Source organism: Vulpes lagopus, chromosome 18, assembly GCF_018345385.1.
Source record: "Vulpes lagopus strain Blue_001 chromosome 18, ASM1834538v1, whole genome shotgun sequence".
In the NCBI taxonomy this organism is placed as follows: Eukaryota; Metazoa; Chordata; class Mammalia; order Carnivora; family Canidae; genus Vulpes; species Vulpes lagopus.
Genome location: NC_054841.1, coordinates 30,020,358 through 30,034,290, shown reverse-complemented (window position 1 = coordinate 30,034,290; position 13,933 = coordinate 30,020,358). Strand labels below are relative to the sequence as shown.

The 13,933-nt window shown below is 37.5% G+C and overlaps 1 protein-coding gene across 3 annotated transcripts in view; it reads right to left on the bottom strand.

The window, feature by feature from the left end:
• The window catches only part of ATRN (attractin), a 163,165-nt gene that overhangs the window by 39,797 nt on the left and 109,435 nt on the right, over window positions 1-13,933 (bottom strand). For all 3 annotated transcript variants that reach the window (XM_041732303.1, XM_041732302.1, XM_041732301.1), the window contains exons 22-24: window positions 13,620-13,714; window positions 10,926-11,004; window positions 8,950-9,107 (exon numbers count right to left, since the gene is read on the bottom strand). In XM_041732303.1, the coding sequence (XP_041588237.1) occupies window positions 8,950-9,107; window positions 10,926-11,004; window positions 13,620-13,714 (332 nt within the window). The remainder of the gene's footprint in view (window positions 1-8,949; window positions 9,108-10,925; window positions 11,005-13,619; window positions 13,715-13,933) is intronic.

The following is a 13,933-nucleotide window of genomic DNA, read 5'->3' as shown; positions in this document are numbered from 1 at the left end:
AGATACTCCCCTCTCCTCCCAGGGCTCCAAGGAACATGGGGGCACAGCCTGCCACCCAGCATCTGACAGCTACTCTCATCCGTTCAAGGCTACAAAGTCTGCGGAGTGAACAGATGTTAAAGGAAGACTCCTGTCTATGGAGATCATGGGAGAGATCTGCTAGCAACGTAGATCTACCCATCCCTACCATAGGTGGTATTCACAGATGGTGTGGATGAGACTGTCCAGGGAGAAAGGGTCCAGAGTAAATTCAAGGGAGCAACAGCCAAATCCATGGCTAAAAAGTAGAAAAGAGGCTTTCAGGAAGGAGGAATAATAAATAATGATCCTAGTGAAAACCACAAGGTAGTACAAGAACCTTAAATGCCACTTTGAAACAAAGAAAGATTTATACTTTAAGTAGTTCAGTTCTAAATGTATTCCATAGTTTTATCATTCTTAAGACTCTTATGGTACAGATATCTAACAGGAGGTATGTACATACACCACCATTATTATCATTATACAAAAGTATAAACATTAAAATTGTATTTGGCATTATTCATAATAGCAAAAGGGTGAAAACAATCCAAGTATCCATCAACAGAAAAATGGATAAACAAAGTGTGGCATATCCATACAATAAAGTATCATTCAATATTTAAGAAAAGTTAAGAACTCAAACGTACTAAATATGGATCAATCTTGAAAACATTATGCTAAGTCAAAGAAGCCAGCCACAAAGCACCATATGTTATGTAACCCAATTAACACAAAATGCCAGACTAGGCAAGTCTATGGCTACAAAACACAGACTGGTGGTTGCCAGGGTCTAGGCGGAAGGAGGAATTGGGAGTGACTGCTAATGAGTATAGGATTTCTTTTTGGGCTGATGGAAATATTCCAAAATTTATTGTGGTCGTGGTCATACAACTCTGTGAATATACTAAAACTACTAAATTGTGTGCTTTAAATGGGTGAATTGTATGGTATGTGAATTATATTTCAATAAAGTGGTCACAAAAAAAAGTATATCTGAGTTAATAAAAGTTTCATACATCCTTTGCTCAGGAGAGCAATCCTGTTAGCACTCATAAACATAATTCTGAAGTCTAAATGAATGCTCAGTTCTCAATACAAATTCTGTGCTGCCTTCACTTGCGAACACTAGCCTCTTACATAAACCAGCAGATGAAACACCCGGCATGGAGAGGGCTTTAATATTAGTTCCACATTACAATAACAACCTCTGTTGCAGAGCCATTAACAAGCCAGAACCCCAGCTTCACCGCCCACCTTCCCACCTTACACAAAAAATGGTCTGCCTGTCCATTCTCTATCTTGAATCTCTACCCTCCCAAACTATGGGCATGGCTATGCCTGCTGAGTCCCTGCTTCTTGGTGAGGACATCCAGGATCGCTTTCAGAAAGCAGAGGCTGAGGGAGCAGTGCTCACCCACAGGAGCAACTCACCAGAAAACAGGCACAACTGACCCCAATACCCCCATCACCCTCTTGCTCACAAGGCCTTTTCAATCTGGGTGGGTTTTTTTTTTTTTTTAATTTTAAACTGCATCTACAAAGATTTTTATAGTTGGTTTCAAATTCCCTCAGTTAGCAGTTAAAAGTTTTGATCTGTTCCTAATTATGGAAAAGAATCCTGGGACTGGTTCAGAGTGAAGGAACTTGAGTTTAACATTACCATTTTTAAAGCATCATGGTTTACATGAATTCTGAGTAAAGAACGAGATTTCCTTCATTATTTTGCTTTAAAAAATGAGAATCAGGGACAAAACGGCTTTTGCCTACACTGAAAGCCAAACTAAAATTTACTTGAATAGCCTACACTGCACCTATTCTTTTTGTTCAATTAGTCTCTACCTTTTTACTGAATCTGGATAGTCTCTAAGTATGCATGGGTGTGTTTAAGAGTGAACTACATCTAGGAAAGCTAAGGCTCTGAGGAAATTAGAGCAGTACAGAAACGCAAAGCCTCCTCTGTTGAACACACCACTTCACATGCCCAGGAAGACACAAGCTCAGCCCTCCACACACGTACAGCCACATACGGTCCCAAGTGCACAGAGAACCAGTGTCGTGTGAAGACAGCGAGAACACACAATGCCACAGGTCTAGATAAGCTGCCTGCAAATACTACAGTTAGTTCTACCAAAGAGCAAAAAGACATAGTTCCAACAGAACTTACCTGCTTGTTCAAGGAGAGCTTGGCAAACTAAATGGTGAACATGCCATAGTTTTTTTTCGAAAGTGCTCCTGAATATAGCTTTCATAAGTGGATCTTATTCAAGTAAGTGATCTAGCCCAGGTAAAGAGCCCCCCCAAATCAGGCAGCAAATCAACATATCTTTGACTCTTAAACTTAAAATTAGTACTTTAAAAAGTAAGTGTGGGGAAGAGATCCCTCTAGAAGGAAATGCTCTAAAACCATTTCAGTGGCTTTCAGAGGGTGGAGCAACAGGGCATTGGGAGGAAAAAAACTAGAGCTCAGCATTGGCAACAGCACGACTATCTCCAGCACAAGAGCTTGTTTATATGCACAAAGCCCTCTTTCCAAATAGGAAAAATGTCAGTGGCATAAGTTAAGATTTTCACTAAAAATCTTAAAAATGTTAATCATTTTTCAGTTTTACACAACAAAGCCTGAAGTTCAATCAGATTCAGAAATAATAAGGTATGTCAGTCTGGAAACAATCTCAACTTAAAACAACTCAAGAAATAATATGTACTAGACTTCAAATCAAATATTTTATAAACGTATCTCATCTATAATTAGTGTTAGGAGACATTACCAAATTGAAATTGTCTGACTGAAGCCTCGAGTTCAACCTCTATGGAGTCAAACAATCTAAATCTCTGGTTGACATCTAAGATTCCCCCTACCTTAGTGTGTACACCATATAATCTCTTCCCTTGAGTGTAGGTGGGCCTGACCTAATCAGGTGACTGCATTTGTTTGTTTGTTTGTTTATTTTTAAACACAGAGCCTGAATTCATGACCTCACATCACTACCTGAACTGAGATTAAGACTTGAACACTTAAATGACTGAGCCACCCAAGCACTCCCACATGACTTTTTACTTTTTTTTTTTTAAGATTTTATTTATTTATTCATGAGAGACACAGAGACAGAGAGAGGCAGAGACAAAGGCAGAGGGAGAAGTAGGCTCCACGCAGGGAGCCCGATACAGGACTTGATCCTGGGACCCCAGGATCCCACCCTGGGCTGAGGGCAGGCACCCAACCACCAAGCCACCCAGGGATTCCCCCAGATGACTTTTTAAAAGAGGGTCTTGAGGTCAATCAGGAAAAGTAAAAAAGTTGAAGCTTCAGTAGATATATCTGTATTTTTGGTCTAAAATTTAAATTTTCAAATGTTATAGAAATGGAATCATACAGTATGTAAATTTCTAAGATTGTTACCCCCTCCTCAGCAAAATTTTCTTGGGATTTATCCAGATTGTTGTATCAACAGTTTGTTTCTTATTTCTGAGTGTTACTCTATGATATGTATGCATGTAGCACAGTTTAGCCATTTACCTGCTAAAGAATACTTGGGTTGTTTTTAGTTTGGGACTATTATGAATAAAGCTGCTTAATGTTGCTGGACAGGTGCTATGAACATTGGTGTATAGGTAGTCTTTGTAAACACTGGTTTTCATTTTTCTGGGATAAATGCCCAATAATGCAACTGCTGGGTTGTATATTAAGTACAAATTTAGTTTCATAAGAAAATGCAGAACTATCTTCCAAGTGGCTAAACTATCTTACTTTCCCCACCAGGAATATATGTGTGATCCAATTTCTCTGTATTCTCTCTAGCATTTGGTATTATCACTGTTTTAATTTTAGTTATTCTGATAGGTATGCAGTGATGTCTCATTCTGGTTTTAATTTGCATTACTAAATCTAAGTATCTTTTCATATAGCTTGTATGCCATAGTGTATATTCTCCTTGGTGAATTGTCTCTTCATATCTTTTGTCCATTTTTTAATAAAAGTATTTATTTTTGAATGTTGAGATTTTTTTTTTTTTTTTGAATGTTGAGATTTTTTTAAAAGCTTTATTTATTGGGAACCCTGGGTGGCGCAGCGGTTTGGCGCCTGCCTTTGGCCCAGGGCACGATCCTGGAGACCTGGGATCGAATCCCACGTTGGGCTCCCGGTGCATGGAGCCTGCTTCTTCCTCTGCCTATGTCTCTGCCTCTCTCTCTCTCTGTGTGACTATCATAAAAAAAAAAAAAAAAAAAAAAAGCTTTATTTATTTAGGTGGGGGAGGGGCAAAGGAAGAGGGTGAGGGTGTCCTAAGCAGACTCCATGTTGAGTGTGAACCCTGACACAGGGCTCAATCTCACCATCCTGAGATCAGGACCTGAGCCAAAACTGAGAGTTGGATGCTAACCTGATTGTGCCACCCAGGTGCCCCTAATATTGAATTTTAAGAATTCTTATATTCTAGATTCAAGTGCTTGGTTAGAAATAATGATTTTCAAATATTTTCTCAGTATGTAGCTTATTTTTTCATCCTCTTGCCAGGGTCTTTCACAGAACAAAAGCTTTTGGTCTTGATGTGGTCCAATTTATTGATTTTTCCCTTTGTTGTTGAGTCTAAAAACCTTTTGCTTAGCCTTAGGATGTGAAGTTCTACCACTATTTTTTTTTCTAAAAGTTTTATAGTTTTACATTTCACATTTAAAGCTGTGATCACAAGTTGACAGAAGGTCCTGCAGCAGGTCCTCTTTGGTGGCTTCTTTGGCCTGACTGCCCTTGGTGTCTGATCGTATCTTTAGCCCTGCACCATGGGGAAGTGACACAATCGGGTGGCCTACATGAACCCAACAGCAACGGCCAGATTAAGGGGTTCAATCCAGCCTTCAGAGTCAACAATCCCAGATTATGTGAATTGACCAGGGCCTACCTGGGAAAAAGTAGAAGAAAAGAAAAAAGCTCTAAGGCATTGGCTGAATTTGAAGAAAAAAAAAAAGAATGAGAACTGGAAGAAAGAACTAGAAAAACACAGGGAGAAATTACTAACTGGAAGTGAGAGCTCATCCAAAAAAAAAAAAAGAGAAAGATAAAAGAAAAGAAATCTGGTAGGTATTTATCTTCTTCTCTATCAGTTCTTCTAGTAGTTCTTCAGATTCTGAAGAGGAGGACAAAAAAACAAGGAAACAGGAAAAAGAAGAAACATTCACATAAATTTTCTGAAAGCTCCACATCAGAAACTGAAGTGGACAGTAAGGATAATTTATAAAAGAAGTCAAGGGCTGCCTGGGTGGTTCAGTTAGTTGAGTGTCTAGCTCTTGATTTTGGCTCAGGTCATGATCTCAGGGTCCTGGGATCAAACCCCATGTTGGACTCTGTGCTCAGCGAGGAGTCTGCTTGAGATTCTCTCTCTCCCTCATGTATGTATACTCACGTCCTTGCTCTAAAATAAATAATCTATTTCTGCGGATGTATAGCCATGCTTCATGAGGAGGTCAGAGCTGGGCATAGCAATCTTGCCCTCTGACATTCTTGGACTCTGTCATTTGCTGCTTTATTTATTTATTTATTATTTATTTATTTATTTATTTATTTATTTATTTATTTATTTATTTATCATTTGCTGCTTTAAATGAACCAAAGAAACAGCCCTTTGCAGCATGACAGTGCCACAAAGCGTCTGGAATTTAGCTCCACTTCAATAATGCTGAACGTTTTTTAGCATTAGAAAGTTTTACAACATTTGAATTAATTTTGACTACAGTTTGGCTTTGGAGAGGAATATTTCAAATAGACACTATTTTTTGAGCCTGACTGCTAAATATTCTAAAATGTATGTTTTATACTGTTAAGTTTTAACTAGTCAGGAATATTTTATGTAACCAGTGATAGTTATTTTTGTATGAATTTTGTTTAGGTTGTAATGTTTGGCTTTTATTAACTCTTGATTTTTGCTATCTTAAATTTCTTGCTGTGTTTAATGGCATACTTGCCAAGACACTCAGCAGGTAAAAAACAAAACAAAACAAAAAAGCAACCCAGGCTTTTGACTTTTTTTTTTTAAACAGCTTTATATTGAGGCTGAGACTTATGATAAACAAGTTGAGTGGCAGGTCTGATATGTTATGTCTTACTACAAAAAGCAATTGCCAGAATCTTAGTAAACACAACATTTTAACAAGTTGCCTTTGTATATTCATAATAAATTATGACAAGTGGGAATTACATTATGCTCTTCCTGTGTCATGTTTTACTATGATTTTGTACCTCATATCTCCTGCTGAGCTGTTTATTAGTAATATTAAATGGAATTGAAAAATCATTTTTACTTTATATTTTTACACAATCAGGTAACATGAAATATAATTTGACGTACAATTTTGCCTGTTAGAGAGGGTGTGCTAATTATGGTGGTATATACATAAAATATTTTGGCATGACAAGAGGCTGAATAAATATTTCACTTTAAAAGAGCTGTGATCCATAAAGAGTTGATTTTGTGTAAGATGAAATGTTTAGGTTGAAGTTCATTTATTTGTCTATAGTTGTTCAATTGTTCCAGCACTACTTATTTGAAAAGGCTATCCTTCTTCCACTGAATTAACTGTCTTTGTTTCTTTGTCAAAAATCAGTTGGACATATTTGTGTGGTTCTATTTCAAGGTTCTTTATTCCATTCCTTGATCTGTGTATATCCATCCACCAATAACCACAAAGTCTTGATTGCTGTAGCTAAACAGTAAGCCTTAACATTGTGTACAGTGATTCTTCCCACGTTACTCCTCTATTTCACACCAGTTATAGCTATTCTAGAATCTCTGCCTTTTTGTATAAATTGTAGAATAAGCTTGTCTATATCTACAAAAAAAATCTTGCTGTGATATTTAAATTTTTATAATTGGGTTAAAAAATATTTAAGGTAAAATTTACTGTTTTACCCACTTTTAGGTGTATGATTCAGTACTCTTAAGCACGGATGCTGCAAAGATTGGAGGATAGTGTGAAAATCACTTTGTGCCAATACATTTGAAAAAATGAAATAAATTAATGCCTAGAAAGAATTATCTTAAATGACTGGAACAGAAAGAGAAAAATCCAAAATATCTTATAACTTTTAAAGAAGTTGAATCAACAGTTTAAAAAAAAATCTCCACAAATAAAATACTAATGATTTTATAAGAGAGATCTATCAAGTATTCAAGGTTCACATAATCTCTTCCAGAAATGAGAAAACTCCTCAATTTATAATTATTAACAGCTAATTTAACCTTGATATAAAAACCAAACAAGGACAGCAAAAGAAAACGGGATGAATGGTGATGTCATTCATTGAGAAAGGAAGCATGGACCTTGGGGTTAGGGTCACAAGAGTGACTAAATGCTGATGGCAGGAGCTTGTGATCATCCAATTAGAGCTGTCTAGGCAGCAACCAAGAATACTGGTCTGCAGTGCTCATTGAAGCTGAGCTGGAGACAGAACTGAGAATCACTAGTACAGAAATAGTACCATAAGTCCTACAACAGTGGGATGGAATTACAGGGAAACTGGGATTAAGACTAAAGAGAACCAATGCCTGATTCCCAAACAACCTCAACGTTTAAGGAAGGAGATTCTCTAAAAAGCCTGGTCAGAGGATGTGGTGAGGGGAGGAGGTTTTGCAGCGGGCTGATAGGTGAGTGGATAAGAGGAAACACAAATGGGGAGCCAACACCACAAGAAGGCTGGCTGAGGAGGGAAGCAGGAAGTGTGTAAGATTAAAGGGAAAAGCAGGACACCTGGGTGGCTCAGCAGTTGAGCATCTGCCTTTGGCTCAGGATATGATCCTGATCCTGGGATCAAGTCCCGTGTCGGGCTCCCTGTAAGGAGCCTGCTTCTCTCTCTGCCTATGTCTCTGCCTCTCTCTCTGTCATGAATAAATAAATAAAATCTTTAAAAAAATAAAATAAAGGGAAAAGCAGATAGAGGATGAACACATTTGTGGACCATCTAGACAGAAAGGGAAGTGGCTGGTGAGAAAAAAACACAAAACAGAACCTATTCCCACATTCCAGGAATGAAAAGATTGTTCTTTAGTCATCCTCCCAAGGCATGAACACAAAACCACCAGGATTCGGTTGCACACCCATCCTAACTGATCAGTAATGGCTTGCTTCTGAGAGCCGGCAAATGGCCACAGACCAAGTCCGGGACCACGCTTCTACGGCTAAAGGCACACCAGTCCCTGAAAATCCACCCAACCCTGAATTCCACATTTACCCAAAATAGAGGGGGTATACGCAAAAAGTACTGAGGCAAGGCCTGGAGAGCAAAAATAAGGCCATGCATCTTGGTCTTTAAGAGGGAGTCCACTGGTCCCCTGAGAACAGAGAAGGTTCGAGGCTGGTAACATCGGTAGCAGTAGCAGGTCAAGTCACATACCGAAAATCTGAGATGTGGAGAGGCTACATGATCTGTCTAGGAGAGGCCAGGACTCATACCCACATCTGTCTGACCACAGGGCCTATGCTTTTACACGCAACCTTATGCTGCCATGCACCACACTCTATCTTCCTTTAGAGATGCCATAAATGCTGTGGCATCTTTTTGTATGGCACTCCTCACACTGACTCACTGGTTTCAGTGTTTTTGATCATTATACCTCCCTAATTCACTCCAGAACAGAAGCTCTACAGGCTTTTACAGGGCAAGTGCTCAGTGAAGAGATGAATACAGCTATAATTAACAAATTTGTAACAGGCCAACTTGCTTTCAAAAGTGCTTATAAGTCTCTTTCTTAAGTGATTTAAGCCATCCCTACCAAAACCTTCTTTATGGTGTTCGTGTGCTTGGCACTCTTCTGCCATAGATACTACAAAGGCAAAGCAATATCATACGCCTCATTTACCTCAAGTTCCAAATTAGTGGATTGAGTCTCCACTGGAGTGATTTCAGTATGTCTGCAGGTTGAGACCAAAAACACTTCTTACCTGAATTTTGATGGGCCAGGTGAAATTACTGACATAAACGAAGAAAGTGATATTTGGGTGGTTGCGAAAATCGAACTTCTCATTAGAAAAGCTATCTTTGTACTCCTTAATGTTGGTTTTTGAAACAACAGGCATCTCTTCTCCAGCCTGGGTTCCCGCTATCAGGAAGAAAAGAATGAAATGAAAGAGTCTTTTTTTTTTTTTCTGGACAGAATCTGCCCTCATTAATAAGAACAGTTAGCATGTACTGAACACATTGCATTCCAGGAATAGCCTCTGAGAGTACAACCTCATTTAATTCTAACAATAACTCTTATTATTCTCATTTACAGATCAGAACACTGAGGTTCGGAGAAACTAAGTAACTTGATTCAGGTCACATAGCCAGGAATAAGCAGAGTTGAGATTTGCAGTGGGAAGGCTGATATGCAAGGCTGTGCCCTTAACTAGAATGGTTCTGCCAGGAGGCTCTGCAACTCCTCTCCACCTCAACGGATGACCCATAGTTGTGAAAATGCAGATACCACTAGAATCCTATTAACAAGCAACAGCTTTCATTCTGCATGGAGCACTTAAACTGCTTTGCATTTCCCCTTTAGACCTGTTTGTCCATGCTTCTGATCTCCCATGCCAGGGACACTGATTCACCTCCCACTTCCTAACTACCAGTGACCTCATGTCTCAGCAACAGGAAGGAAGGAGCTCTAGAGGGTCACTCAGTCCCTTCTGCTATCAGCTACAACTGTATTTAAACCCCCCAATTGGTATAAACCCATCCTACTTCCAAATGGTCCTTCAACATTCCATATTCTCCCCCAGCCAGGAATTCTGGTGTCTACAAAGATTCACAAAATAGATTTTTTCCATGTCTGCATTAACCTGAGTGTGACTTGAGTCCAGACTGCTGGGTGCTCACTGAAAATAATCATTGAAAAGAATTCACATGTTCAGAGATGTTGCCCTTCTCCCAGTGTTCTGATAATTCAGACTTTTTCTTCAAAGTGTTTCCTTACTGCAAGTTTCCAAACCTTTTCTGAATTCCATACAATCTTTTAAGACATGATAACATAAGACATGCAAAGGTAATGTTTAATTTTGCTTCAGTCTAATTGGTTGTGTTTTGACCAAAAACTAGTACTGGAAGACTAATGATAAAGAAGCACAGTTTTAGCATCCAATGAGAAACCGCTGTGTTTCAAGCACTATGTGGACTACTTCCTTTATTGTCTCATTTCAGCCTCACCATCCCATGTACAGCTAGATGTTTCTTGCATTCCTTGTATCCATGAGGAAAGTGGCTCGGAAAGCTTAATCTGCCCAATTGCACAGTGCAGCATGGGTGGTAACAGGCAGAGTTCAAACCCATGTTTGTTGAGCTACGTTTGTAGGCACTACATCAGGCCCACCTGTTAGATCCTCAGTAGATCTTTTGCCCAGATCTTCTTTAGTGAATTGCAGCAACACAGATGGGAGCAAACACTATGTTCTTCGAGCCTGATTTAATTCCCAAAGTATACTTCCCTGTGTCTACCAAGATCTCATTCTATTTTAAATATTTCCATTTCTTGAAACTCTTGAGTCATTTCCATTTTCCATTTCTGAAGCCTGGACAGGGATGATGATGGGAGTGCCAGAGCAGTGTCTGCAGCAGTGCTATCATGGCTGATAGCAGGGCAGGGATGATGAGCATGAACTGAGCCTGATACCACTGGAGGTGCTAGCATGTATAACCTGATTTAATCGACACAACAATTCTAGGAGATAAGTATTGCTATCTTTTCTTTATGACAAATAACATTACCTAAGGTCTAGAAAGGGGTTTAGACACTTGTTCAAGGTCTCCTAGGTAATCAGTGGCAAAGGTGGGTTTCAAGCCCATCTGTCTCCAGAGCCCCTTTTCTCAACAACTACATTCTATTTCTCAATCTGTTACCAATCTACTCCACTTGGAAGATCTTCTCTAGTTATGTCTTTACCTGAGAAGCTGGCAGCCCAGGTGATGTTGAGGTTGAAGTTTTTGGAGGCATTGATGAACATGTCCAAATCCCTGTTTTGCTGATGAGCAGTACAAATAGTTAGAAAATTAATTATAACAGTTTTCAGATTTTAAAATATAGTAATTAAAATTTGCTATTCTCAATTTTCTTAACTACAAAACAGATATTTTACAGTGTCTTAAAAGAAACTCACACTTGTAAGAGAGTAACATTTCTGACCAACATAAACAATATATCCCAAATAAATTTCATTTCTCTCCCATAAATGTGTATGTAATTTAATGCTTATCAAATGCCTAACTCCATAAAAAAGTATGTTTTAAAAAAGCCCTGACCAGAGCATGATGACTTAAGTCCTATGACCTATGTTAAGGGAGTCAGCCTCCTAAGGATCCTCTGGGCAGCTGTTTCCAAATGTCTGGAGAGCTCACGCTGATAAGTAAACATTGAACCAAGTCCTCAATTTATGTGTATTTATAAATTAAACCTATGTACTTCTGAACTGATAGACTACATACAGTGTAAAGTTCTCCAAAGTGAAAATGGTTCTTAAAAAAAGCATAAATAGCTGAAATAAAGTAACTTAAAAAATATTTTGACTGTATTCATTCAAGATTTAAAAAACATTTTTCTCTCACTAAAAGTATTATTTCTAGAGAAATATGACTGAATTTTTTTTATTAGCTTTGAAAACCTTATTTACTTATTTATCTCTTATCAAGATACAATAATTTGAAGAACTAGTTTAATTTATTTGATTCTTGGTTGAATGACTGAGAAAGAAATCTCTGGGAAATGTGCTGAGCCAATAGATAAAAGTGCACTACTGGGTACACTGGGTAAATTGTAATACTAATTTTTAGTTTTCACTGAAATTTGACTAATCTCTTTCTTGTGGTCAAATAATTATTTTTGCTAATGAATCAGATGTTGTATTTTTATATTTTATAAATGGACCCAATCCTGCTGAAATTCTTCATCTTGAGAGACCAAAAAACAAATGAGAACAACAGATTTTTAAGGGTGTTGTTTTGATGGTATTTACAGCACAAAATCATAACAATGGAAACATTTCCAAACAGTGATTTTGAAACCAGAAGTTTCTCTCTCAAAGCAGTTAATTACCTTCTTGTTTATTGATATAATCTCACCTTCCTCTTGCAGGAGAAGCTCAAGTGTTTGTTTATTTTTAATATATGCTGGAAGAACACTACTAACAATTACTTGTTTCCATAGAAAGGATCAATAAGCTTGTACTTAATAAAAGACAGAACATACACTTTAGCTAACACTATGAAATATTCTGTCATAAGAAAACAGGGAACTCCTAAGAGGTCAAAAGATTTTCATGATCACTCACCTTATTAAGATGTATTACCAATAGTTTATTATGTTTATTTAAAATAAAATTAACATCAATTACTTTGTGAAAGACTGAGTATTTCAACCACCTGCTTATGAATAAGATATTAAATAAATTTCATGTGTGGTACTTTTGCTATAATCTTATCCTAAAGTCCTTTTTTTTTTTTTTTAATTCCAGTCAACACAGCCATTCAAATGATGTGATACACAGTCTGTGCATATAATATTTTCATTTAAGGTTATTTATTATTTTTACTTAAAAAGATATTCACTATCTAATACATTTCTTCTTAATTTTATTATTAAAATGGAATATAAAAACAGAACTTACTTTCATATAATTGCAAACATTCCACACTCTGGATTTTGTTCTGCTATTAATTTATTTTTTAGATTTAGCAATGTTTGTTAACAATAACATTTGTTAACAAAGGAATATAACCTGGCTTACTGTCATATTATTTTCCATGAATTATTCATCATGTTTATTGTGACAGGAATTTTTTAATGCTTTGTGTATGTTGATGAGAAATAAACCATTAAAGAAGTTCCTAAATAATTTATCATCAAGTTTAGTAAAATTTCATTATTTACTGGAGTGGCCACTGACTTCATATTTCGTTAAAGAAATCGTATAGGTATGTCTTCATGTTTTAGACATTTCACTTTTAAATGTCATGCTATATTGACTCCCTTCTACCACCAGGTAGTACCTTATGTCAGGATAGGGTTCATCATTAATGAAAGTAGATATAAATCCACCTTTCAATTAGTTGTCTTAATAATTCCAATTATTTCAGGTTAACTTCTGGTGGACCTGACTACATCTTCACTGTTTTTACCTCCTAATAAGGCTAACAACTTTGGGTACAGATCACCTCAGCAGCCTTCCTTACAACACTGGCATTAATTTCACTCTGCAGTCTTTTTGCAGATATTTGTTAACTCTGGTCTGTTTTGAGAGAGTAAATCTGGGCCCTGCTATGTGCCCCACTGATGGGGGAAGTCCCCTTCCAGTCTCCTCTCCTTTTCTGTGGGAGCTGCGATGGGCTGATGGAAAAGCAAGTATGTGTGGAGTCAGTGGCAGTCTGGGTATCAGATCCTGGTAAATCTGAACAATACCATTCTGGCCTCTGAGATGGACAGGAGATAAAGTGTAGATTCTAACATTTCTTTCCTGAACCTCTAAACATAGTCCTGTGTACTCCACTCTGAAGGCCACTGCTAATGCAGTGCTTCTATTCACAAAGATCAAGAAAAAGATCCACACGAATTCAAAACAAAGCAAGAAAACTTTTAAAATCTTACTTCATCGGGAGTAGCCACAAAATTGATGGCTGTATAATAGCGGTCATCTTCCTGGGACAGGCTAAAAGTGAACTGATAGTCAATAAGAAGAGTATCTATGGAAAGAAAGAAATGTATATTTAAAAATTAAAACAAAACACAACAGGTCTCTAGAGATACAGACTGATTTTCTTCTAAATATTCAATAGCCAGGAAACATTTAGCTCATTTATACCTGGAGGCTGGGAGGCTTTTCAAAGGAAGTCAAGTCTGTGGGCAGTATTGTTTTATTTAGAATAACCTATCAAACTCTCTTTACATCATGATCCTTATTG